The sequence below is a fragment of the Xyrauchen texanus genome, chromosome 1 (assembly GCF_025860055.1).
Source record: "Xyrauchen texanus isolate HMW12.3.18 chromosome 1, RBS_HiC_50CHRs, whole genome shotgun sequence".
NCBI classification, from domain to species: domain Eukaryota; kingdom Metazoa; phylum Chordata; class Actinopteri; order Cypriniformes; family Catostomidae; genus Xyrauchen; species Xyrauchen texanus.
In genome coordinates this window covers 47527986-47555412 of record NC_068276.1, presented here as the reverse complement: position 1 = coordinate 47555412, position 27427 = coordinate 47527986, and the positions used below count along the sequence as shown (strand labels likewise).

The 27427-nt window shown below is 38.6% G+C and overlaps 1 protein-coding gene across 1 annotated transcript; it reads right to left on the bottom strand.

The window, feature by feature from the left end:
• Window positions 1–27427, bottom strand: LOC127644463 (insulin receptor substrate 2-B-like). The gene is made up of 2 exons (XM_052127658.1): window positions 23623–27427; window positions 1–2306 (listed from the first exon to the last, which is right to left on the bottom strand). The coding sequence occupies exon 1, from the start codon at window positions 27149–27151 to the stop codon at window positions 23648–23650; it is 3504 nt and encodes a 1167-aa protein (XP_051983618.1). The 5' UTR covers window positions 27152–27427; the 3' UTR covers window positions 1–2306; window positions 23623–23647.

Genomic DNA, 27427 nt, shown 5'->3' with positions numbered 1-27427 from the left:
AGAACTTTTTTTTTTATTGCAATAGCTCTATTGAAAGCAAAAAATTATAAATGCAAACACTAAGCTCAAATGATTTACCTGCCATCACTTTCTTTTTTTCCCACCAGAGGAAAAAGCAAATGTCAAATCAAATGCAGGATTAAAGCATCAGTATGTACACATGGACATAGCCATAAAAATAGGTTTTTTATATTTTCTCTCAGAGTTTATCTGAAAGGCTGACCTCAACATCTGAACTTTGCCATCAATTTTGGAATTGATAAACAACAGCAAGCAGAGTGCAAGTGTACCAAAACGTTAGTCAGAGGTTTGACGACATTACAAAAAGACAACACAGGCAAGGGTATGTCCCATCATCCTGTCGCTTTGATTTTGAAATGGAGTATATTAAACTGCCTTTCAAAAAGTTTAGCCAACTTTTAAAAAATATAAAAAAATAAGGGCAAAACACATTAATGTTGTACAACTGCACATCTGTACTATGTAATCACTTAAATCAAGTTCCAAATAGAAATTTTAATGAATAGAGACGGTTACTCGAAATTCATGTCAAAACAGCAGCCAACTTAAATCACATACATTAGCAAAAGGCTGAAATCAAATACATTTAAATGGAGTTCATTACAACTTGGCTCACGGTTACAAAAAAATAAAATAAAATAAAAAATAAAAAATTCCCATACGCTTTAGTTTAAAATCTAATTTTCATTATGTAGAGGCAATTTTAGGTCTAAAATATAGTTGGTATGTTTGGTAAAACCATGTTTCCACAGAAGCACAGCTCGACTGTAATAATCTGTGCTAGTTAAGACATTAGTTTGGTAATTCCATGAGGAATGGTTTAACCAGACACACTAATCACTTTTGAAATGCAGAACACAAAGTTTCCTTTCATGCCATTGACAGCAAACAATGACAACCGTACCAGATATTATATTTGCAACTTTCTTTGTCACAAGTATTATGTTATTATGATTCATATTATGTTTTGATTCTTTTCAAACATGTTGCAGTAATGGGTAAATACAAAAATTTCTCCGTCAATTCAACCTAAAGCTGCAGATTAAGTAGTGTGCATTTCCCGCTCTTCTCCAGCATATTTTCTTAATGCAGAAAACACTGCTGCTGACCACACAGTGGCAGCCACAGATTAATGAGCTCTCTGCATGATCTGTAAGAATAGCCTGATCAAAGCGTGACATGCAGAGAGCACAAACCTGAGAGGGGAGAGGTAAAGAAATAAACAGCCGATTGGTTAGTAATACATGTTTTAAATATAATCAATTATAAATACAGAAATGAAATGTTGTGTCAATCTTTAAAAGAGTATAAACATAAAAGGTATAATTGAAGTGGATTGTTGATTAAAAAAAGTAGAACCTTCAATCTTGCCATAAGCATACACAAAATAATATTAAAAAGACAGAACTGAGCTTTTTGTACCTGCGTATTGTGCTATTTGTTCACATAGGGTTAAAGACAGGCTGGCCTCTATTACAGTGTCTTGTAGGTACCAAATAAGTAACTAGAGATTTCATTATTTATATTTATTTGGATTATGTAATCAATGCTGTGCTCATCCTGGTGGCATTTTAGCAAATGTAGAAGATATCATCTGGCATCTTGGGTATAACCCAAATATACCATACCCCCCACCTCTCCATCTGACACTCCAATGCATTTGACAAAGAGAAGATGATGATCAAAAATTAGTAAGAGAAGACAGATGAAAGGCCTATGTTTGGACTATGCCATATGCCAAGAAGGCACTGAAAGCAGGATGCAATTGTCCTGACACAGACTGAGAAACAGTGTTGATACTACTGAAAGGAGGTGTCTGCGGTCCAAAATGTAAGATGTGCAAGACATTAATAAAGAGACACTACTGCCTTACAGATACAACCCCTCTGTAGTCTGTACAATATCAATATAGGTTTTCTTTGACAAAGCAAAACATAAACATAAACACTAACTATCTGTATTGCACCTGAAATTTTATGAGAAATAAATACAGTTTGTAGAGGTTAGTGATGCTTGTTAACAGCATGCACCTGCCCAAACCAGACTCATGGATTATGGTAGCTTTCTGACCTCCCTTTTTAAGCAGCAAAACAAATATTGTGATCCAAATCATAATAAAGCACTGAACTCATACAGGACATATGTCCGCTCTGTGACAGCACACTGAACAATAAAAAAATAACTTCAATAAAAAGAAATCTCAGGATCCTTGTGTTGTACCGCAGGGTCATGCGCCATCATGTCATCCGGCATATCTGCAAGAATTTGATTGGGCTGTCTTCAGTCTGTAGGGAGAAAGGGAGAAAATCATTAACCCATGAACTCATTGTGGACACAGGGTACTTTCACCTCCATTAAACGAAGCATATTCTATGATCCACAACACGTCTAAACAGTTGTGCTTTAATAATAATAATAAAAAAACAATGGAGGTGGGTATTTAACAAATTTAAAGAAAACAACATTAAACGTGACAACACTTAAATGACAATACTTTAACAAAGAGGTAATGCACCTTGCCCTGTATCCAGTACGAAAACAGAAAGCAATTGTAACTTGATTATACAGTATATGCTAAAAAGCTGCTGTTTGCTTTGTACATTCAAAGCATCGGCATAACCACATTTTGAGTAGAATGCCAGAAAGGGGGATTGGATCCAATTGCTTGTTTCTGTGTTGTGATGTTTGGCTCTGACAGGTCTTCTGTGTGTGTTACTAATGTTTATTTTGATTAATGATTAATCTAACGTCTATTCAGTGATTATTGCAATGATTAATCATTATCTCTTAGCCGATTATTCAGCTTGCGCTCCGACTTAAAAGGCTGTATTAAATGTGTTTACCAACATTAGAGGTCAAAATCATCTTTTGAAAATATCTCTAAATGACATTCACTGATTTAAAGGGGGAAAAATACTTTAATAAGTTTAATTCAGTAAAGAAATTTACTGCAAAAAAAAACTATTGTTATAAACTTTTTTTTGTCTTGTTTTCCATTTAAAATAGTCTAAGAATTCTTAAAACAAGATACATTTACATGAGAAGCAACATAAGAATTGTATACTTGCTTTCAGAGAATGTATCTTAAATATAAGTATATTTTGTATACAAGTGTATTTATTCACTTGAGTATACTTCGAGTGCAGTAAAGACAAAATATACTTATATTAAAGATCTATTCTCTAAAAGCAAGTCTAAATATCTTATATGCTGCTTCTCAGGTGAAAGCATCTTTAAGGATTTCTAAGTATTTTAAAATATTTAAATTTTTTATATTATATTCAACATTCTCAGATAACAATTTTGTCTTCTGTTATTCCACAACAAGAGTATTTACTTATCTTGTATATTTGCATTATAATTCCCTCTTACTTTGCGATCTACATCACCTTAAGCTGTTTGGAAAGTTGAGTGCATCTGGACTGTGAGCTGTGTAAATCTTCCTCTCCTCATTCAGGCGTGAGCTGCAGTGCTGCTCTCTTGCTTCATCATTAGAGTTTAATGTGATCACATGACTATTCGACAACAAACATTTTTGTCTACAATGTTTTATTGTAGACGTTTCCGATAACGTCGACTAATCATTTCAGCCCTATTTCTAAGCAGTCTCCACAGCCTTACTATTTCCTACCTGTCCTGCCCAAGGATAACAGCATGCCCTTCACCTGTCATTACCCACTACATCCCCAAATGGTTCTGGTTGGCAGTGGAGGCCTGGTTTGACCCTGGTGCACACAAGCAATGCCATTGATAAAGGGCTTTGTCTGACCTAACCAAGATGGTGGGGGCACAATGCAGCTGCTTTAGGAGCTCTCTGTTCAGTGGCCGTCTGGAGCGGCAGGAATGTTGCGGTCTCATTTTTCAAATGAAAGGCAGGTCTATTGTGGTACTAAAGGTCCCAGAGTTCTTCCGGGCTTGACCCTGCTCTGATGCCTTCTTTACCCCAGAGCGTGCCACCAGAGATGGCATGACCAACACAAAAATCATCCCAAAAACAATGAGGGAATGAGGACTGTAAAATAAAGTCCATGAGGATTCTGGAGCTAGTATCTATTAGTCAACCTGGCCACAAGACCCTTTCCCACTGGCGGTACTAAAGCCCATTTTAGGTTATTTTTCGCCAGCACTAGTACTTTGTCACTTTTACATCTGAGGAACTAGAATTCCTAAAAGCCATTTGAGGGGACATGTTTTGCTCCTAATCCAGGGTAGGTACGTTTGGTGTGTATAGGGACTGTGGGAGGTGCTGTACCCTGTGACTGGTCAAAAACCTATGATGCACAAATGATTAAGAAAAGAGAGAAGTTCACAGCTGACATTAGTAGGTTATTGTATTATTAATAGGTTAGGAATTTTCAACATGTTGTCAGCTGAGTTCAGTGTATGCTCCACGGTTAAAAAGCACTTTCGCCACCTCGTCTCTTCTCTCACTCTGGCTGCAGGCTGCATGAAGCACCACATACTACTTGACGTCACTATGGTAGTTACTTCGGCGAGTGTGTATACAACAGGGGAAGGGTCTTCTCTCAGTAGTGGATGCATGTATGAAGGGTGGCACCTACTTGTACAGATGTCATTCGTTTAGTAGTACTCTGTTGGCACAGAGAGCCGATTCATGTGATTAACACCACATTGATACTGTAGCACCTCACCTTGACCCAAAAAAATCAAACATGGGCATAATAAAAGTACTAATTTACTTACATGCATTCACATCACCTTTTTTATAAGCTAATGGCTAACTTTTATTGATGCAAAGGGCTCGGATTCAAGATGACAACCAGATAATAGGAATGGTAATAAGAAATTGAATGATTCTGTTTCTCTATTGAGTTTTAGTAGTTGAGGAAGCAGCGCCTTCTTCAATAGTTTGACATAAACATATAGGCCTACAGAACAAAAATACTAAAACACAGCAATGGTTCTTGGTTTAACTTGGCCATGATGAAAGTAATGACTTATGGTTCAGTGAGAAACCAAGTGACACAAGACAGATTCAAAGCAATAACTCAAGTGTTTTTGATGATTTATTACAAAGAACTGGCTCATAATAGGTGTGATTTATTAACAGTTAGACTGCAATAGTCGCATTGTATTTTTAGTGTTCCAGCTGTATCAGCAGAAGAATCGAAGAACTGTTAACAGATGGAAAAGCATTAAATTACAGTACTTTTTTTTTTTTTTTTTTTTTTTTAAATATGTGTGAAATGAGACCAAAGCAAGTTATGCACCTTGACAACATTTGTGATGAGACGACCACAGGTCAGACTTAAGATTGTCTTAGCCACCTTTGTCAGGCAAAACAGTAATTCAATATGAATTAATAAATGAATGAACATTCATATAGCGCTTTCTGACATTACACTCAAAGCACTTCACATAGTGAATAGGGGACTCTCCTAAACCACCACCAGTGTGCAGCATCCACCTGGATGATGCAACGGCAGCCATAATGTGCCAGTATGGTCACCACACACCAGCTGATAGGTAGAGAGGATAGAGTAGTGATACAGCCAATTCAGGGATGGGGATTATTAGAAGGCCATGATTGATAAGGGTCAATGGGGGAATTTGGCTTGGACACTGGGGTTACACTCCTACTCTTTATGAGAATTGTCCTGGTATTTTTAATGACCACAGAGAGTCAGGACCTTTGTTCAACGTCTCATCTGTAAGATGGTGCCTTTTTACAGTATTGTGTACCCGCCACTGTACTGGAGTGTTATGACCCATACAGAAAGGTGAGCACCCCTACTGGTATCACTAACTTCTCTTATAGCAGCAACCTTAGTTTTTCCCAGGAGGTCTCCCATCCAGGTATTAGCCAGTTTCAGCCAGTCTAGAGCTACAGGGTGATATGGCTGCCAAAATGTGAGACAAGCAGATAAATATACCAAACTGTAAATTACTGCTGAGGTGGTCCTAGCTTTTCAAGTAACACATCAAGTAACATTTAGTGTCATACAGATTGAGGGTTGAAAAAATATTTTCTCAATTGTTTCTACCTGAATAGATCGACCATGTAACTAAGCATAAAATACTATGTTTTTTCATGTTCCTAGAGCCACAAATGATTGGTCATTATGTTTGTAGAGCAAATGACTACTCTATCTGTTAAATCATTGAACTGGAGTTTCCAATAGAAACAAACAGCTCTTTGTGTCAACAGACAATATAACAAAATAGAGAAGCCTGTATTGCTGGCATTACCATACCGGAGTGCATAAAGCTGGTTTGAACCAATCTGAAAGGCAGGGCTAACCAAATCACAGCTTTAACCTCCGAACTAGGGCTGGGTGATATGGCTTCAGAAATTATATCTTGATATTTTTCAGCAAATTGATGATATTCGATATACATCTCGATAATTCTGTTTTTGCTCTGAAATAGCATAAGTGTTTGTTTTTTGGTTTTTTTCAATCAGGGGAACCATAATTTTATCTAAACAGCCATGGAGGAATTCATATTTAAAAGGTATTAAATAAAAATCTATTTAAAAACGACAAAGGCATGTTTCCCACAGTTTTTAACTAAATTAACACAAGGTAGAGTAAAACGTAGTAATTTTCATTGATTTGCACGTTTATACTTATATTTAACATACAATCATATATGGAACTTAATAAAAATCGTATTCATCTTCATATAGTTTTACTACAACATTTTTCTTTATGAATGAACAAGGTGTGCAAAAACGTATTTTTATGAAACACGGTGAATATTGCATAGTACTAAATTATTACTGTGGAACCCAATCAAGTTTGTTATTGTAACATAATACTATATTTATATTATTATTTTAAGGATAATATTTGTAAAAATTAAATTAATATATTTCTGTCCTATTTACTTCACTCTAAACTGTCAGTTTTATTTTGACACTGCAAGTGCAGTCATATTTATTTCACCTTCACCAAGAACTTTTATAATGAAACGGGAAGTACAATGTTTGTTTGACAGTTATTTTTTACATTTCGCATCATGTGAACCACTCAGCGCGTTGCCGGTTCATTCTGAAGCACACATAGGCCATGTTAATCTGTCTTTAAACACAGCCTTTGGCAGTTAAATAATCGCATATTTCCATTTTGATGTTAATTTTACGTATAATTTGATTAATTATACAGGATTGTGAAATGACTCTACTCTGATACACTCTATGAAACTTAATGGCCAAATAAAAGGCTCAATAAAAGTATCGTGATATTCACAATATTGTTGAATTTGATTTCATCACCAAAATCATTGCGATTATATTGTGGGTATTCGATGCATAACTCAGCCCTACTCTGAACAAAGCAAAAAGTTAACAATCTATGGAAAGTTATACTGTCATTATTAGTTGTCAGCACTTACATTATCAGTACTTAAAGACCCCGTTTGCACATAGTATTAAGAGGTGTTTTGGGTGATCTGATCACATGTTGTCAGCTCTAAAAATAGGTGTAAACGGGGTCCCAAACGTTTTGTGACCAGGGCCTGGGTAGCTCAGCAAGTAAAGACGCTGACTACCACACCTGGAGTCGTGAGTTCGAATCCAGGGCATGCTGAGTGACTCCAGCCAGGTCTCCTATGGAGGGTAGAGTCACATGGGGTAACTCTTCTAGGTCACTATAATGTGGTTCTCGCTCTCGTTGGGGTGTGTGGCGAGATGTGCGTGGATGCCACGGAGAATAGTGTGAAGCCTCCACAGGCGCTATGTCTCCTCAGTAACGCGCTGAACAAGCCATTTGATAAGATGCATGGATTGACGGTCTCAGACGCAACCACGAGGACTAAGAGCACATTGGTAATCGGGCATTCCAAATTGGGGAGAAAAGGGAAAAACACATGTGACCACATCACATTTCAGGTGAAAACACTAATGTATCACAGACAGCAGTGAAGCACCACCCCTCAACTGCTGCGCTAAAACAAGTGCTTAAACTTTGCTGGTTGAAAGCACTTTTAAAAAGGAAATAACTGTCCAATCTGAAGATTTTAAAAAGCGTATACATACACAAGCACCAGAGTTCTTCTTTAGTGTGTCTGATATCAAATTGCAGTGGCACTGATAAGAACCACACACGTGAAGCTTGTGTTAATGCAGCTACTCCATTAAAACAATGGATGGTTCTGCTTGAAATTATGCGTTTGTGTTTAGATTAAATTTCATCTAAATCTGGGAGAAACAGTGTGCCAGGTTAATTTGCGCTTTATTATCATGCAGTAACATATCATGAAATTAGAGACCCTCCTCTTGATATCCGAACATAGGTGGTCACAGGAGATGTATTTAAGTGACCAGGTATAAACAACGATGTGTCTCGCTAGACCACATAAGATAGGATCACCTGAGATGCATATACTAGGGATGCACCGATACCACTTTTTTCTCTTCCAATCTGATTCCGATATGTGAAATCTCAGTATCGGCCGATACCAGTGTTGTTGTTTTTTTTTGGAACTAATTGGGAGGTACTCTGTAATATGTAAAGAAACACAAACTTTAACTACACATTATTTCAATATAAATGTATAGCTTATTAAGAAATTATTATTACTATTATAATTGACTTTTAGAATTTTAATTACAACATTAATATTTATCAATTGTGCACCTTTATCTTTAAAACCCTCAGGCTTTATTTTTGACATTCTGAACTCTCCATAAAGTCAGTTTATCTGTTTGTAGGCAAGCACACAGTAGTTTAATTCGCTTCTTATTCAAATTCTGGTAAAATTCACCTCCGGTGCCTTTCTAAATGCATATTATAAGTGAACCGAACTATTGAGCACCTTCTTTTGGAGATGTCGTTTGTGAGTAGCGCTCAAATATTGTGCAGTGTGTGAAGGCTAAAAATAACCGCAAGTGTGTGTGCGTCAACAGAGCAGCTTGCGCTGCATGTGCATTTTATATATTAACTTATTAAACACAGCCTTTTGCGATATACAGAGCTATTGCACCTCTTCAAGTGACTTTGAATAATATGCACGAGTCACATTAACTACTTTAATGGTGTTTTTATGGTTCTTTTATGTCATTTTTGGGTTCAGTTATCATGAATAACACACACACACACACGTGGCTCATCAGACCTACACCCGATCAGTCTAAAAACGTCAATATCGGAGCCGATACCAATCCAGGTATCGGATCGGCGCAATCCCTAATTAATACCAGGTGTAAACGGGGTCAAAGATGAAGAAATACTTTGCCTTAATATGAGTAGCTTTGGTGAATCAGTAATAAAGATTATTTTGGTAAATGTATAGTTTTCAAACCTCTTTTTGTAGACTAATTGGAAATTCCAAATAAAGGGCAAAACACCTTTATTCATACAATATTCTAAACAAGATTCATTTCAGGCATCTCATTTTACAGATTACCTAAATGACTGACATAGATGTCGAAATTGCTAGAATGACTAAGTGAGAAGTTTTTAAATGATAAACCAATCAGAATTGTGTTTTACATTGTATTCCATCCATGTTAACGAATTTATAGCTGTCATGGATTTACATTAATATATGGACTTTAATTATTAGATTTCATTACTGCATAAGAAGAAAACTTAATTAATTCAAAAATATTTTTGGCATATAAAATAAAATGAGCAACTTTTCATGTGTGCGCCAGTGAAGATTTTGGCTGAGCAAGTAGGAATCTTAACTACTGACCTAAATGGGCCTTCAGACAAAATCTTAACTGTTGAGCCCTGATTACTATATTTGCCTTCATCCCTACCCAGACTTACCATATCCTACCTGTCCTGCCTGAGGATAACAACAAGCCCTTCACCAGTCATATCCCTCTATATCCCTTGATGTTTCTGGTAGGCAATGTAGGTCTGGTTTGCCCTGGTGCACAAAAGCAATGCCTTTGATAAAGGGCTTTGTCTGACTTAACAATGGTGGTGGGGGCACAATGTAGCCAATTTCAGAGCTCTTCATTGAGCGGCTGTCTGGATCCGCAGGAATGACTCTGTCTCATTGTTCAAGTGAAGAGCAGGTCCATTTGGGTACCAAAGGTCCAAGAGTTTTTTTTCTGGCTTAACTCCGCTCTCATACTGTCCTAAAAAAAGTGAACAGCAGCTTGCAACGCAATACCCTTTGCATCACAGCACGGATACCAAACATTTCATAGTGCTGTGCCAGGGTAAGCTGGTGCTAATTAGAACGATGACCTAACTAATGCTGTATTCCCTTTCATTCCAGGCCTATTTTAGGGCCTGTTCTGCTACATACGACAGTGGGATTGCCCCTGACCCCAATGGGAGTCTCTTGTTTCTGTTGTATATGAACACAGAAAGGGTGGCTCCTACTAGTACAGACATCATTCGTTTAGTAGAACTGTCAAGTCACAGCATAGGTTATGGAAAGTGACTTGACACTTAATGACACAAAATAATGGTGAGTGGGACTCAAGCTTGTCTTATCCACCTTTGTCAGGAAACACAGTAATACTATGTGAGACAAGCAGATAAATGAACTGTAAGATACTTGTAGTGGTGAGCTAATGAGGTGATGGTACAGTAACTTTGTGTATTTATCTTCATTGGGCCTCTCGCAATTATTAAATATTTGTCTGATCACAATTATTAGATTGAACCACAATTATTTGATATAACAGTAACTATAGTGCACTTCAAATTCCAATCACAGTTTGATTTCCAAAAAAGGGAGTTTTAACCCCATAGCTTTTCCCTGGATTGTAACATACCGCGGACAGGCCTCTGAATGTTACAAAAATAACGATGTGATGTACACAACTGCTGTGTGTACATTGGTACACTTGCCACATATCTTTGGAAAGCTCCATTTCTTGATTTTCTATTGATATAAACCATTTTAAGATACAATCACAACAGCAGGTACAATCTATATCTTTGTCAGACCCCCACCATATAAACAAACAATAACCTCACCTATGAAGCCTCATAGTAGTCCACTGATCCATAACTCCCCGACAAAAGCAGTGTTGTTGCACTGCCAAATGTCCAAAACGATCAAATCAAGTAAGATTTTTAGTCCAAATCACATTATTACATCAATAAATACCCACAAACTCTTGTTGCATCATTTCAAAGTACCCGGCTGCAGTGCCTAATCTTTCACATATTATTGGTAATAACTTCAGATGTGTATCAAAATGGATGCTGCACTCTGACCTTTCGATTGACACCTCATTTGACCCAATAGGAGCTTCCATGTCTTGTTCAAAGCCTTCAATAGCCAACCACAGTCTATGTCGAATGTAAGGGCCTCCCCCCTTTCCTTTGTGTAAAGATCAAGCCAATTACAGCAGAGTTTGCGGATGACTGGCGTATCGTATAGCCAATGAAATTCTGAAAACAATGATATGCAGCTTTAGTGGGAAGTTTAGAGAATGTTTCTGTAATGTGTGTGCGCAAAGTTGTCTTGCCATTACCGAGTGTTTTGTGTGTCTGTGCGTAAAAGCTGAGGAGTGTTGTTTTGGAACTGTTTACACATTTGGAGATTTAAATATGGCGAAACGGACGAGAAAAACAGGATTTTCGCTCCAGGATGTGATATAAGAATGCATTCGTTGTGAAAACGATGAGTCTGTAGATTAAATTTCTGAAAACAATACGGAGGATTCAGAGGCAGAGGAAATTATTATGGAGGGATGAGACATTGCTCTGGACACAAGAAAAAGTGTTTTCTTGTGTTTTATAACATATATTACTGTATATTCTGCATAAATAAGCTTTAGTTTGAATAATGAATACACATTTTTTAATTACCCTTAGTCGTGGGTTTCCTCAGTGAGTGTTTGAACTGTTTGTGGGAGTTTTTTGTATTTGTTTGTGCATGTGTGAGGTTTTAGTAAATTGTTTGTTTCAGATCTATTTACATGCTATATAGATGTTTTGTTTATTTACTGTAAATATATATATATATATATATATATATATATATATATATATATATATATATATATATAACTAAGTTGAAAATAAGAATATATGTTGTGTTTGACAGTCAGAATTTTTGGGGGAGGTGTGTATCTCTTTGTTCCATAGTACACTGGCAAAGTGTACAGTATTTACAGTAAATATACATACAATAATACATATTTACACACTCGAAAAGAAAAACTAATATATATATAGAATACCGAAAAGATGGAAAAGTTTTGTCTAGGTTTGTAAATTACATTTATTTCTTTATTTTCACTATAGGCAATTATCTGACGGATACTTCTCCCCCACTCAGCAAGCGGCCACATAGAGTGGAGCAGCAGGACAGCACCTCATCAAGAGAAGAGCCCCATGTAAAGGAGAGGTCCCTATGAACCAGAAGGCTTTCAGAGAGACCCTTGCTGAGGAGCTGGCAGAGTTGGGGTCTCAATCCACAGCCAGACCCGTATCTCCTGCTCCACGAAGAGCACATCACAGGCCGGTGCACATCACCAATTCTTGCACCGCTGGTCGTCTGAAGTCCAGGCAGTGTCATGCAAAGACACCAGTGAAGTACTCCTCCTGTGATGTGCCTTTGTGCTTTGTACTCAAACGTGACTGCTACAATGACTGGCATGTTGCTAGAAGCATGTAACATTTTATAATTGTTTGTAAATACTTTGTGTAAAAATTCATGTAAATAGTTTGTTGTGTATTTTTTATATAAACAGAATTTCCACCATAGCACTAGTTTTGACTCTTTTATATGCACAATGTTTAGTTTCAAGAAGTGAAAAGGCACTCTAATGTGTTTATGCATCAGTTACTCTGTGTCAGCAAAACTAATAGTGGATCTGTATGGAATATGATAGCTCTAAGTGTCATCTTTCATTAGAGCCCAAAATTATGACTGTACGTTGAAGCATTCAAAAGTAGTAGCCTTTTAGTCCTAGGTATATGTCCATGGTTACCAAAGGGTCCTTTTGGAGTATCCAAAAGGCACTTTTGTAAAACACCTGGGTGTATCCTTAGAAAAACTAAGACATTTTTTATGGTATTGTTATAAAATTTGAACTTGGACAAGGTAAGGCTTCATGCTGTGATCCCATTGTGTTCTCAAGCTAATAGCTACAAGTTATAGTCATCTGCAGGCATCTGTAGGCAAAAAAAAAAATTCATGCGGAAAAACCAACTTCTATTTCATTGTGTTCGCCGCTGACTGCACTCAGAGCAGCTCCCGAAGTGTGCATGGAGATTAAGCGCTTCTGAAGCATGTGCCGAGGTTTGTGAGAAACTTCCGTGGAAATATAAACAAGGATTTCAATAGTGGACATAAAGCATGCCAGTTTCATTTTAATTCAATATTGCTGTAATATACATAAATAAGCACATAAGTGTGATTAAATTAGGGATGTGATGGTATAAAATTTTTGTGTCATGATAATTGATTAAACATTCATCACAGTTTACAGTATTATCACGGTTTTGTATTGAATTACAAAAGATAAATAAATTATTGTTGTTCTTAATTACAAGATTTAGTTACTTGTTCTGTACTTTTTAAATTAAATAAATCACAAATAAAGTAACTTTGCAAAGATCAAACCATATAAGATTCAAAGAGACATGGTGGCTTTCAAAAGTCTAAGTCCATTGCTTCCATTTTGCATTTATCTAATTCATTATGGTTTATTTTCATCGCAAATGAAAGCGTAACAAAAATGGAAACATTTTGAGGAAAAATTTTAATTGAAAAAGAAACATGAATTTGAGAGTTTCCTAATAATTTGGTATGTCTTCCTAATACTTTAAGAGTTAGTGTTGGGAATGTTGATTTATTGATGAAAATGCCACAGTGCATTCTGAAAAATCAAAACAATTTGGTTAATAGGTTGTCTAGAAAATTGCACTGTATTTTGACGTGCTCACGATAACATTATTGTGCATGTTAATTATCACGGTATACCAATAAGGTATAAATATCAGCAACTGTCTAGATTAAAACCAAGCAATAGGCGGCGCCGAGCGCTAACAGGAAAACAGAGCACCTACATAGGCAAGTTAAGAGCTTGAAGATCGATGGCAAACGGCAAGTAGATTGTAGCTTTACATCTTGTTGAATTAGCCAAACAACGGTGTCATAACCCAGTGCTACTGTTCATCAAACTATATTCTAATTAGCCAATCGTGTGGCTGCAGTCCAATGCATAAAATCATATGGGTCAAGAGCTTCAGTTAATATTCACATCAACCATCAGAATGGGAAATATATGTGATCTCAGTGATTTCAACCGTAGTATATGATTGTTGGTGCCAGATGGGCTAGTTTGAGTATTTCTGTAACTGGAATTTTCATGCACAACAGTCTCTAGAGTTTACACGGAATGGTGCCAAAAACAAAAAAATATCCAGTGAGCGGTAGTTCTGCTAATGGAAATGCATTGTTGATGAGAGAGTTCAACGGAGAATGGACAGACTGATTTGAGCTGACAGAAAGGCTACAGTAACTCTAGGGATGTTTTTGATGGTGAGATCACCAATATCAATATTTTGATATTTAAAATATTACTTTTCATGTCATTCTACCCCTCTGAGATATTTTAAATGTTTTTTTAAAGCCTGAAACTAAATCATATATCCCTATTTTATCATTTGGTCTAGGGTAAATATAAATAAATTACTTAAGGTCACTTCTTAAAGGGATATTCACCCAAAGATGAAAATAAATATACTTAACAAAGTATGACAATTTGTACGAATTTATGGTCACCCTATAGGGCGAAAGGACCCTATGGATCAGCATTTAAAACAAGCACACATACTGTATATCAAAATAATGTTTAGAAGGTTTGCAGTTCAATTCAAACACACCAATACTTAATATATTTTGCAAGCATTGTAAAATCTTTAAAAGTGCTTGGAACTGCTCTGCTTGACATTCCAAATCCAGAGTTGTGCAGTATACAATCTAGGGGCAAACTGTTCTCTGAAACGGTCTACTTCACTGACTTGACTACAATGAGTTCAATCTACAGTATGCAAAGGAGCGAAAGAGAGAGAGAGAAACAGAACAGGTGATAAAGTGCACCTCACAGGGGTTTATGGTGTGGCCTTTGATGTAAACAGCATACACAGGATATTACAGTAAAATAAACACTGGATGAATAAGCAATTTAAACAATAATTGGTATGACCATAAAATGGTATGATCGTGTGTGCGTGTGCAAGTCTAAGGCTCTCAAGTACAGCACACCATGTTCAGCACCAAAATATACCTGTCATCCCTCAAAACTAATTCGAGTCCATATGTTTTAAAAAAGCTCATGTGATCGCATATGTTGTATTTGAGGGATGTATGACAGAAGACCTCAACATGTGCTAAATGCCATCACACACTCATGCTCTGTGTGAATGCATGTACAGATTTAGCCACTTTTGGACACTAAGGTACTCTCAGTAATTATTTCCTTAATTCGTGTTTAGGTATAAACACATGTAATCTGTCATGAGATGAAGAATCCAATCGTTTCAAGAAATAATTTTTTTCTTTTATCTGATTATTTTTGCTTTGGTTGCGCATTTCTACAATGCATCGGAAACTCAAAACTACGGTACTGCTTTTGCCACATGTCACTCCAAGACAACATAAGTACCAAGTACACCTCTAAGTCACACTTAAATATGTCTGAACATCATTGCATTAGACACAACATATCAAACCAAGTGGTGCTTGCAAACAAATTATTCTACACCCTTTCTCACAATCTAATTTAACTTTTATGCACCATTTTTGCAAATGACTATTAACAAGCTGGTGTCAAGTTGATTTTAAGTGGATGAAGTCAGTTTCTCTCAAGTAACTCTTAGCAGAGTATCCAGAGGTGTAATCACATACACTAAATAATTTTTTAGTTTAAAGTACTTTGAATAGGCTTATTTCTATTGTTTTATCATTTAAAACCTAAAAACATAATTTTTGTCAAATGTTTTGAAAAGAATGTTTGGCATATATTTCTTTAAAATGTATACTAACTGGTTTGATATTTATAAGTAAATCCATTCACATTTTTTAAGTGTGGCTTAAAAAGGAATAATTCACACAAAAATAAAAATGATGTCCTCATTTTCCTTTATGCCGTTCCAAACCCATATGGATTTCTTTCTTCCATGGAACATAAGAGGAAATATTCTGAAGAACATTGACACTTTTTTTGCCATATAATGAAAATGAATGGTGACTGAGGATGTCAGTACCTAACATTTCCTTTTGTGTTCAGTGGGAGACAGAAAGTCACACAGGTATGGAACATTACAAGGAAAAATAAATTATGAGTTTTTATTTTTGGTTGAACTATCCCTTTAAGTGTCCAAGTACTTTCTGGGGCCTCTGTGTTTATGTGTACACGTGTAGTACAATTCATGGATCCACTAATCACTGTGCACACAAACCTGGGGTGAAGGTCTCTTAAGGGAGGGGAAACTTGTTTGCATACGTATGGGGTCAAAGTTTCCATCTGTGTCTCAAAGTAATCATTAACTCAGTATTCCACTAAACTAGTAGGGGTTGAACTCTAAAAGCTGATACAAACTTATCCACAATCACGGACAAACAATATTGGCCCACTGCAAAGCACGTCACTTCAAAATGTACTGCTTGTGTTCACACTGACTGTTCACATACTGGAACACAAAGGCTTTGAAGACTGCCATGTACCACAAAAGGAAAATGAAGTAAAGAGATTTTGCACACATTTAAAGAAATAATAAGTATTTTTTCTAAATGATTATGTATGTGTCCTGGCTCTCCTGTGTGCTTAGTAAGGAAGACTGTGTGTGTGTGGACAGAATTTAACACAGAAAAGGATCCCATTACTTGTGGTCCTAATTTCCTGCAATAAGAGCAATACTGCTTAGCACATGCCATGGTCGTAAATAAGGTGTGCTCTCAAAATAACACTGTAAATATAGGCATAAGTGATTTACAGAAACGCATGATGCCTCAGAGCAAGACTTTAGCTCAGCACAGCTCTTGTGCTGCACTCTTTACATTTTAAATTGGTCCTATTAGACTGTTAAGCAAATACATGTCTCAATATTGAGTACAGAAATCTAGTTAAATTTAATCAGTTTGAAATAACATTGGAATAACAATAAGTATGTAAACATATACAGTACACAAGTGGTTTAGACAGTGGCATGAATGTTGGTGCCACAAGGGTTGGTTTGAGTATTTCTACAATTGCTGATCTCCTGAGATTTTCATGCACAACTCTCTAGTGTAAAGAGAATGGTGCGAAAAACAAAAAATTATCCAGAGCGTGGCAGTTCTGTGGGCAGAAACAGCTTGTTATTGAGAGAGGTCAGAGTGAATGGCCAGACTGGTCTAAGCTGACAGTAGGGTGACAGTAACCCAAATAACCACACGCTACAACAGTTCTATGCAGAAAAGGATTTCTGAACATACAACACATCGAACATTGAGGTGGATGGGCTATAGCAGAAGAAGACCCTCCGGGTACCACTATTGTCAACTTGGAACAGGAAACTGAGGCTGCATAGGGCACAGGCTCACCATAACTGGACAGTAGACGATCGGAAAGATATTGCACGTGTGCGTGTAGTGCTAATAAGTTTACATAACCCTTACATACATACCCCTGTAAGAGGTTTAGCATTTTTAAATAATGAGGGACTATAAGAACAGATTTTTTTGTACTGCCCTGAAGAAGTTGCATACAGGATATTTAGTATATTCCACAAAACAAATTAATACATGAAATTATCCTGTTCAAACGTTTACACAGTGTGTTGCCTCCCAAAGCATCAATAATTGCAGCATATTGTGATAGTTCTGTGTGGTTCCTCAATTGTCATTATTGGCAACATAGGATCTCAACATCAAGCCAATGTGGGGGCAAGGAAACCTAAGAATTTACAGTACCTGGAAGCTTTGTGCCAAAAACAGTGAACAACAATGTGTTATTTCAGTTATTGTTTTGTCTTGTGGAATATATTTAAATGTCTGTTAATGTCAAATATTTCAGTTTTGACAATACTAAATAAAAAATGTACAGTATACAATAAGAGCCTTGACACAGAATCACAAGATCAGAGACCAAATTAACCAATTAAAACACCTTTAAGGATCTGTGATGGCTCCAATTAATACAGAACAAACTGTCCTGTTCTCTGCAACCTTTGGCTGTTTACCACATGCTGTGTGACAGCCCTAGAGTGAGCACTGAAAAGCAATCCTGTGTAGTTATGCGCTTGCTAATTTAAATTCCAACACCACAAAGAGCGCACATACCTCTTAATAAGACATACTTATTGCCCTTGTGGGCATACTCAAAGCATACTCAAAACATTACCTTAACATCCCACTACCACACACACACACACACACACACACACACACACACACAATGCTAGACTCAAATTTACTTCTTCCACCATTTTGCCAACTTAAAACCACACACCTTATCTACATAACCTTGTCCTCCAAAATTATGTCAGCAAACCTAAATATGAACAATGATTGACAGAACAAGAGTGTTTCAGAAAATAAATGATTGACAAAACAGGCTGATTTGATTGAGCGGGACGTAATTGTACTTGTGCTGCTGTTGTTTGGCAGAATAATTTTCAGTGCTAGTAGAATGGTCTCACTTCATAAATTAATTGAGAAAAGGAGAGATGGAGAGTGAAAGAGAGGTACCATGTTACAGTAATACATAATGTACAAAGCCATAGTAGTTCCATGATGTCCACACAAAACACTGGTACATATTGGTACTTTTCTGTGAAATTAGAGGGAACAAGAGAAAGAAAGAGATAAGACAACCGCCTCCTTTTCAGCACTGATGCATTTCCTGCTGCAAGTGTCCAAGTGCTGCAAAATGCTAAGTCTATTAGCCCATATCACAAGAAACCAGTGAATGAGCCAAAAAACATGCACAAGCATAAAACTCACTGCATAACATGCTGCTCAGTCCTAACAGACAAATAGAGAGAGAAAGCAGGAGAGAGAGAGTGAGAGAAGAAACTAAGGCATGAGATTGAGAAGAGAATGTTGCAGTAACCCAGTTGCAATATCTCAATAATATCAATACTCACCCTCAACATCTCTTTAAGTTGTTAAATACAAAGACACCTGACAATCACCCAGGGGTGAAAATATCTTACTCAATTAGAAGTACTGTTACTTCCCAAAACATTTAGTGTGAGTAGAGTAAAAGTAGCTGTCCTAAAAACTACTTAAGTAAGAGTAAATGAGTAGCTCATTTAAAAGTACTCATGAGTAGTGACTATTGAGTACCGAGTTGCAAAACCTATGCCCCATTATAATGAAGACTGTATGCCAACTTTTAAAATACATCTCTTATCTGTGGATAAACACTACATGAATCTCATTCCAAAAAATAAAAGAGAGACATGATAACAGAAATTAACAGATTAAAAAGTAATTTTCAATACATTGATCACCATTTTAATTCATAATGTATGAAACGGTTACATTAAAATCAGTTTATGTGTAGGGTCTAAATTTTCCTCAATCCCGACAGAGCATTATTGTTGTGCATAAAACATGTTCAAACAATGCAAGGAATGCAAAAATGCTAAATAAGCAGGATCACTTCGCACGTCATGTCAATAGACAATAGAGGAAGAGCAGGAATGAGAAAAGCTGTTTGGTACAGGTGATAAATCACGCTTAAAAAGGAATAATTCACCCAAAAATGAAAATTCTCTCATTTACTCACCCTCATGCTATCCTGAATGTGTATGACTTTCTTCTGCACAACACAAATTAAGATTTGTTGAAGAATATCAATATATCAATATTTTGGTTCATACAATGAAAGTGAATCGGTGTAAAATATTGAAGCTCCACAAATCACATAAATCAGCATAAAAGTAGTCTAATCCATGTGCCTCCAGTGGTTTAATCCATGTGTTCATGATAGATGTGATGTGATCCTTTTTTACAAATTCTCCTCCCTGTTCAAATCTCCATTTTAACTTTCACTTCTTGTGTTTTTGGTGATTAAAATTCTTCAGCATATCGCCACCTACTGGGCAGAGATTTCTAGCTAAATTAACTTAAATATTGATTTGATTCTCACCCACACCCGTCATATCAATTCTGGAGTTATGGATTAAACCACTGGAGTTGTTACTTTTATGCTGCTTTTATGTGCTTATTGGAGCATATACATTTTGGCACCCCTTCACTTACATTGAATGGACCTAAAGAGCTGAAATATTCTTCTAAAAATCTTAATTTGTGTTCTGACAAAAGAAAGTCATAGACAGATGGCATGAGTAAATGATAAGTGAATTTTCATTTTTGTGTGAATTATTTCTTTAAGTAGCACATGGGGGGGGCCACATTGTCCTCCTTTTGAGATACAATGTTCCACAATGATTTAGTTCTTGTATCTTTTAAGCCAAGAAATAGCTGTGTTCTCATTCTCATGCATGATACACAATTTTCTAAAGTTTGTGAATGGTGGAATATTCTGTTGAAGTATTGCTCTGCAAAAGGTTGATACTTTTCTATCTTTATAAAGGCTAAGCATAATCATAGATTATATTAACATCTTTACTTTCCTGGTAATGTATTATACAAACTAACACACTCTCTACCTCAGGGGTCAGTATTATTAAAAAAAACTAACAATATTTAAAAAAATATATTATTATTAAAAATGTCACTGTTTTATTCTATTACATTAATACTTTTAAAGCTACTAAAGTTATTCAGCCAAAAGTAGTGAGTGGTTTTCTCATTTCCTTGTTATTGTTGTTTGATTAATAGTCTTCATATTAGATAGCCTACTAGACAGTGCTCAATTCAGTTACATGTACAATATTTTGATGCAAATCTGCTTTTGTCCCACTGTTTAAATTCACTAGACAAAAACAACTGCGTTTACATTAAATTCTCATTAAGACGGGCATTGGCGGAATTTCAAAGTGTATTTGATCATTTAGGCGCATTAGCACGCAAACATTAGCCAACTGTTAATCAAACAGCATGCAGCTAAAGACGTCAGGAAATAAAAAGTTAATCTTTAATTAACCAACCAGGTGGTGCTCTTGCTATCATGGTTGATGCAATGAACACCCCTGTTCTAGATGTAAAACATAGGCTAAACATAGAAAACTACTCAAAGGTTTGATAGAGGACATCTCTCTTTTTTCCGATAAACATCTAGATAATTTTATTGCCCAGCCCTGTTGATAACATTGCATTAATCTCACACAGCAGCCCAATAATCTAAGTGATAGATAGTTAAATTAAAGGCTACGTTATAGACACACCGAATCTAGTAAGCAGAAATATGAAATTTACCTCGATATGTTTCTTCAAATTAGAGGAAGTATTAATGCTGATATCTGGCTTGAGCAAGTTAAACTCGCATGACACGATCAAGCAATTGGCCCTTTTCACTGCAAAAAGCCGTTTGAGGTGTGCCAGTTATATTCAGCTGTAAACTATACTTGAGGCATTCTCCAAATCCATAACAGATGGTACCAGATCTGCAGCTGCCGTTCAAGTTTTTTACGTTTGATTTGATGGGAGACTCTCTCTAGCCAATCATTTAGACAGATAAAAATTAAATCAGGACAGGGAAGTAGCGAACATAGACAGTGGGAAAATAGTGCAGTACAAGTAGTTACAGCACTTAAAATATACTCAAGTAAAAGTATAACATATTTAGACTACTTAAAAGTACAATTCTTGGGGAAAAATGTAGTTACAGTAACTTGAGTATTGGTAATTTGTTACTTTACACCCATGCACTCACCACATTATAATAGCAAATAGGTTACTGTTATTATACAAAAGCTCAATAAAGACAAAAAAAAACATCCGGGTCAATATGCACAACACACAGACTAAAATGTGTGCAATGACATAGGCCAAGTTAATGTTACTTGTCTTGTGAAAACCTGCACTGACAGACAGGAAGAGACATGCAGAGGTGACGCAATCTGTACACAAAACTGAGGTTCGCTTTTAAGATGATATTCTAACTTGAGAATATCACCCACACAAAAAAAATGCAGTGTGCATTTTTTGTCAATGATAATTGTTAGAATTCTCCTATCCCAGCTTAATTTACTGTCAACTAAAGCTTTTGGTGGGTTGATTTCCCCTAAAAATAGTGCCAACACTGAGATACTTTTATGACATTGCTCTGTTTTTTTTTTGTTTTTCAGGGACCTGGGTGATCAACATTGGCTCAACCAACCCCATGCATGTGGGGTCGGGACTGCCTGTTTGTCAGCAATGCAAGACAGGGGGAGAGTTTGAAATGTGCTTTAAAACATTGTCATTGTTTTGCAATTCTGTTTGAGGTTAGTGGTGCAAAAATGCAGCTTTAAAACGTTAGTTAACCCAGAAATAAAAAAATGTAATTCTGGTCTAAGCTAATCAGTCATCATTTACTCACCCTCAAGTGATCTCAAACCCATATTCATTTCTTCTATGGTACACAAAAAGTATGTTTTAGGAGAAAGTGAATGGTGATTGAGATCTACTTCCTGCATATCCCCTTTTGTTTTTCACAGAAGTCATTCAGGTTTGGAACAACATAAGGGTGAGTACAGTATCACAGAATTTTCTTTTTTTGTGATCTATTCTTTTAACTACACTTTTATTAAATTATCTGTGACTACTGGCTGCTCTGGATAAAAAAAAAGGATGCTAGTGTGTGATGAAGTTTTCAGCCAATGACATATGTGAAAATTGTTACAGCTAAACTCAGCAGTCTATATCTGTAGCCTGTTGGCGGCAATGATGTCAGAAAAAAGTTTCCTGTATATATATTAGCCTGAGTTATGAATCTACAAAAGAGCTGTCTGCCAGTGGGAAAAAGAAGATTTAGACAGGGAGAGAGGGATGCTAGAGTGTCATCAAATGCTAAAGCCAGCCTTAATCTCTCTCTCACACACACACACACACCTCAATCTCCATTTCAACTATGATAAACAAATGAGTCATCCAGCACTTGCTGAGAACACTGACTCACTCACGCTAAATTCTCTTGCGTCCGCTACAGCAACACACACCCTCAGCCAAGTACATAGCTTCCTCTAAATAAAGTAGATATAAATATGATAAACATTCAGAGCAAATAATGAGTTAGAGGATGCAATAGGAAGGGGGGAACTGTTTAAATTATGATTTGTTTGTACACTCTTAACTTCTTGCCTGTAATATTATTCAAAACATAAAAATGCTCTACATTCAGATCTTCCAGATCACAGTTAAGTATTGAGTTAATGGAAATCTACACACTTACAGTAAGGAAAAGTATATTATTCAACACATCAAATACCAGGCACAGTAGTGTGTCGTAAGAATTCACTGCAAAAAAGCATATTCTTAATTTGTATTTTTGGTCTTATATTCAGGTTACATTTGTTCACCAGCCATAATTTTCTCACCCTGATATTTTTCCAAACCCATATCACTTACTGTCTTCTGTGGCACACAGAATTGACATTTTTGGGTGAACCATCTCTTTGAAGAATTTAATTAAATAAAAAATAATTTATTGCCAGGTCAGAATTTCAGTAAGCAGGGAGACTTTTAAGCTTGACTTTCAAAGAAAAACAATTAAAGATATTCAATGAACATATTCAACATCTATGGATCTATGTGTGCAACAGAAGGAAAGCTTACCTTTAGATGCTGACGTAAGCCCCTCTTATTTGATTAAATCTATACTGGCATAGGCACCGTCCTCTGGAGGAGCACTTGAGGATGGCAAGGAAACTGCATCGTGACCGCACGTGTTACCAGGCTGGAGGTCATCTCTCAGGTCTAGGGCGATGTAGTTTAGGCCATTTTGGTGTTCTGCAGGTAAAGTACTTCCAGGCCTCCAAGAGGGGGAATTGGCTCTTTCTGAGGAGGTTCCTGGTGTCACCTCACTGCTAGATGTCACACTGTCTGTCCAAACGCTGTCAAAAGAAGCAGAGTTCTGACACTTACTGCACCCCACCTGCTGACTGCTGCAAGGCACTGTGCCTATGGCATCCTGACTGCTTCCAACTGGTGTTCCTGATGATGTCATAAAGGTCTCTGAGCTGTGTCTCCGCCTGCCTTGAGGATCAGCACGGACAACCTTGGGCTCTGTCTGTGGAGTGAAAGGGAAAAACTGTCGTTCCAGGATACACAGACGCTCAAGCATGTCTGTAGGACTCTTGGACTCCTCCCCAGCTGCAAAGGACATTTCGGTGTAGTCGTCAGGTTTACCAATAGCGAGTTTGTTGCAGTGGGAGGATGAGGAGGGCAGGATGTATGAAGGAGGATTCCAGGGGGCCACCAGAGAGGGCCTTGGGGACCGACTCTTTGGTGGAAGACTGCCCACTTCGACAATCATGTAGTCCTGTGGCAGGGGGGACTTACGTTGTTCTCTGCTGATATTGAGGGTTGAGACTGGGCCTTCAGCAGACAACGGGAATACAGGATAGTTGGGCCGATCCCCAAATTCAATATTGATGTACTCTCCAGGGCTGGAAGGGCGCATTGCAGTTTCACCTGTTCGTAAAGAGCCATGCAAGCTCCGCCTTCCCAGGGGTAGACGGTTTGGCCGAACTGCATGGCGGTCTGTGCAGCCATTATGATGTGTGGTTTCAGAAGGTGGGCAGCTGCTACTACAATCTGTTGTGCAGACTGATTTCACTGGGGAACTCATGGCAACATACTCGTCATGTTCAGGCTGGTCTCTGGATGGAGCTTTGTATGAGCGAGGGAGGGAGAAATATGGACTGTGGGACTTGGGGATCACAGGAGTGGTCAAGGCATAGTAATTATCATTAGAAACCTTTTGAGCATTAGGTGTGGCGGTGTTCTGAGCCATGTCCATGTATTCTGCATTCGTAAGGTGATTTGAGGCTCTCCGCCCATCTCCACTTCTGCTAAAGTCAAGGCTGGATGGGGCAGGGGAGTCAGTAGACCCACTCCTACCAGGGAGCATCATCATATAGCCTTGAGAGTCCATGTGCTGGGGAACAGGTAAAGCAGCACTGTGGACTTGTGGAGAGCCAGAGAGATGGATATTTGGTTGCATAGGCATGTAGTCTGCATCACTGGTGGAGGGCAGCACACCTGCTATCATGGGCATGTAGCCATCATCTTTATGGGCGTCTGCAGGCCGTAAGCTAGCAAAACGGTCTTGGCTATGTTCAGAACTGGAGCTGTAGTCAGAGCAGAGAGAGGAGGATGTAGAGATGGTCTGTGCACTGGCACTCCAGGAGCTACTCTCAACCACAGCCTCGTCCTGCGAGAAGGTGGTCTGTGTCATCTTCTGATAAACAGCTACTGGAGTACTAGCACCCCCAACCTGCCTGGAGAAAGAGGTCGTCCGCTTCCTTAACGACCCCGGTTGTGAATCTTCGTTAGCATTTTCGTCACGGGTTGCCTCAGCTTCGCTCGTCCCATACACATCACGATTAAATCCCATAGCCATGTAGTCACTGAGGCAGTGCTCCTCGCGGATGGGTGGCGTGTTTCCTAGGGACTCAGGGGTGTTGCTGCGTACTCTGAAGTAGCGGAAGTCTCCAGGGCTGGAGCCATACTCATCGGAGGAGTTGAAACCTCCATCACTCGGTGATCCACAAATGGATGTGCTGGAGGGGCGAGTGATGGTGTCGGTCACAGAGCCATGCCCACTGCTGCTTGACATACTGACTGGGCTGGTAGTCGAGGGAAAGTGCGAGACTGGCAGCGAGGCAGAGCGGGCATGATAGGTGGATCCCGGCGGGGCACGTATGTAGCGTGCGCCAGCCCCACTGCTATTTTCCTGACGGCTCAGGTTGGCACGGGCTGTGTTGAGATGAATAAGGCTACCTGTCACAGAGCGAAATGGGCGGTTCATGGTGCTTTCTCCCTCACTGGAGGTTCGGAATCTGTACCCGTTCGCCCCACTATTCTTTCTGCTAGATGGAGTGCCCACCACAGACTCGGTCCGAGACCGCCGCTGGAGCCCCGTCTGACTGGGAGGCAGGTTGCCCAGGTGCCGCCGTGTGGTGATAAAACCCATTGGGTTGGAGCCAGACGACTGGCTTTTGCTTCTCGGTCTGAACTCTGCATAAGCTTTGAGCGCCTTCATGGTCTCCAGAATGGTTTCGTGCATGTTTTGAGCCACCACAGAATCGTCCACTTGCATCCACAGCTCCCCAGGTCCTATAGAGGAGGAACGGCCCACCTCTATGAAAAAGAAGCTCTCAGAATGACCACAGCGCCTTATGTTCATAAGCTGCAAATTCACACAAGGCGTCTCAGAGTTCAGCTTCATCAGATGTATGCTCTTAGCAGACAGACAGAGCCTATACACACCGGTTAGATTCTTAGTCTGGCCCAAGCCCTTTGGTTTAACATTTACCTGCCACACTTCTTTAAAGTCAGTGCCAGGAGTTACAGTACCATAGCCGTCATCGGTCTCCTCTGCGTCCATGTGGCCTCTCTTGCCCTCACTCATGAGCTCGCTGAGCGCCTGGTACCACTCCTCCTGCTCCGGTTCATTCTCGGCGACAATCGCGAAGTATTCATCCTTAGTATAAAGAGCAATGAGATGTTTACTCTTAGCATCCGCCCTCTTGTTGACAGTGAAACACTGATAGAGATAGATCACCCTTTTCGGTTGAGAGGCGGTCACCGCAGTCCCGCCAGATGAGGCTGCAGTAGAGCCGGCGGCGGTCGAGCGGAGCGCGTTACGAAATTTCTTTTCACTGTCGTAGTATTCCAGTCTGCTCGGTCCCAAATGACTCGACGCCCGCAGAACGAAAAAACGCTTATGTCCGTGTTTCTGCTTTCTCAGGTACCCGCACTTTCTGATGTCGTCCGTGACCGCGGAACTGGCATTCACAGTAGGGTAAGCTGAGGGAGCGTTTATGTTGCACGCAGTAGCGGCTGAGTCCTCATGTGCCCGGTTAAGAGAGAACGTGGAACCCTTCCTCGCCGGTGATTCCAGGTTGTTTTCCTGGGCAGCGTTTTGCCGGTAGTGATACTGTTGCTGCTGTTGATGTGCTTCACTCCGCTGTTGATCAGAGGGCAGTGACCGTTGTTGATGAAAACCATTTAGTACGGAAGGGGGTTCCCCGCCGTTCTCCGTCGCAGCTGCGGCAGGCATAGTCCCGAAAGCCCTCTGTTGCGTTTCCAGCATAAACATAGCGGCTTTGCCTTCTTGGTAATTCGCGAAATTTGCCATTAGCTAAGAGAGACTTCACCTTAGGCTCACAGACCGAGACCCCATTTTTTGTTTGGGGGGTGGGGGAGCAGTGTGTCTCCGGCGGCTTATGTCTTTTCAGTGTTGCGCTTCTCCAGGGCGCCACATGAAATGCAGTTATTCCAGCCAGTCCTCCGCGAACTCAGTGCCAGCGACTGCAACATGACCACATTTACCCGTTCTATTATCGTTAGATCATCCTAGCGGGCTACCAATCTGATCTTCGCACCCTGTGTACACTACGGAGCATAGCACAAA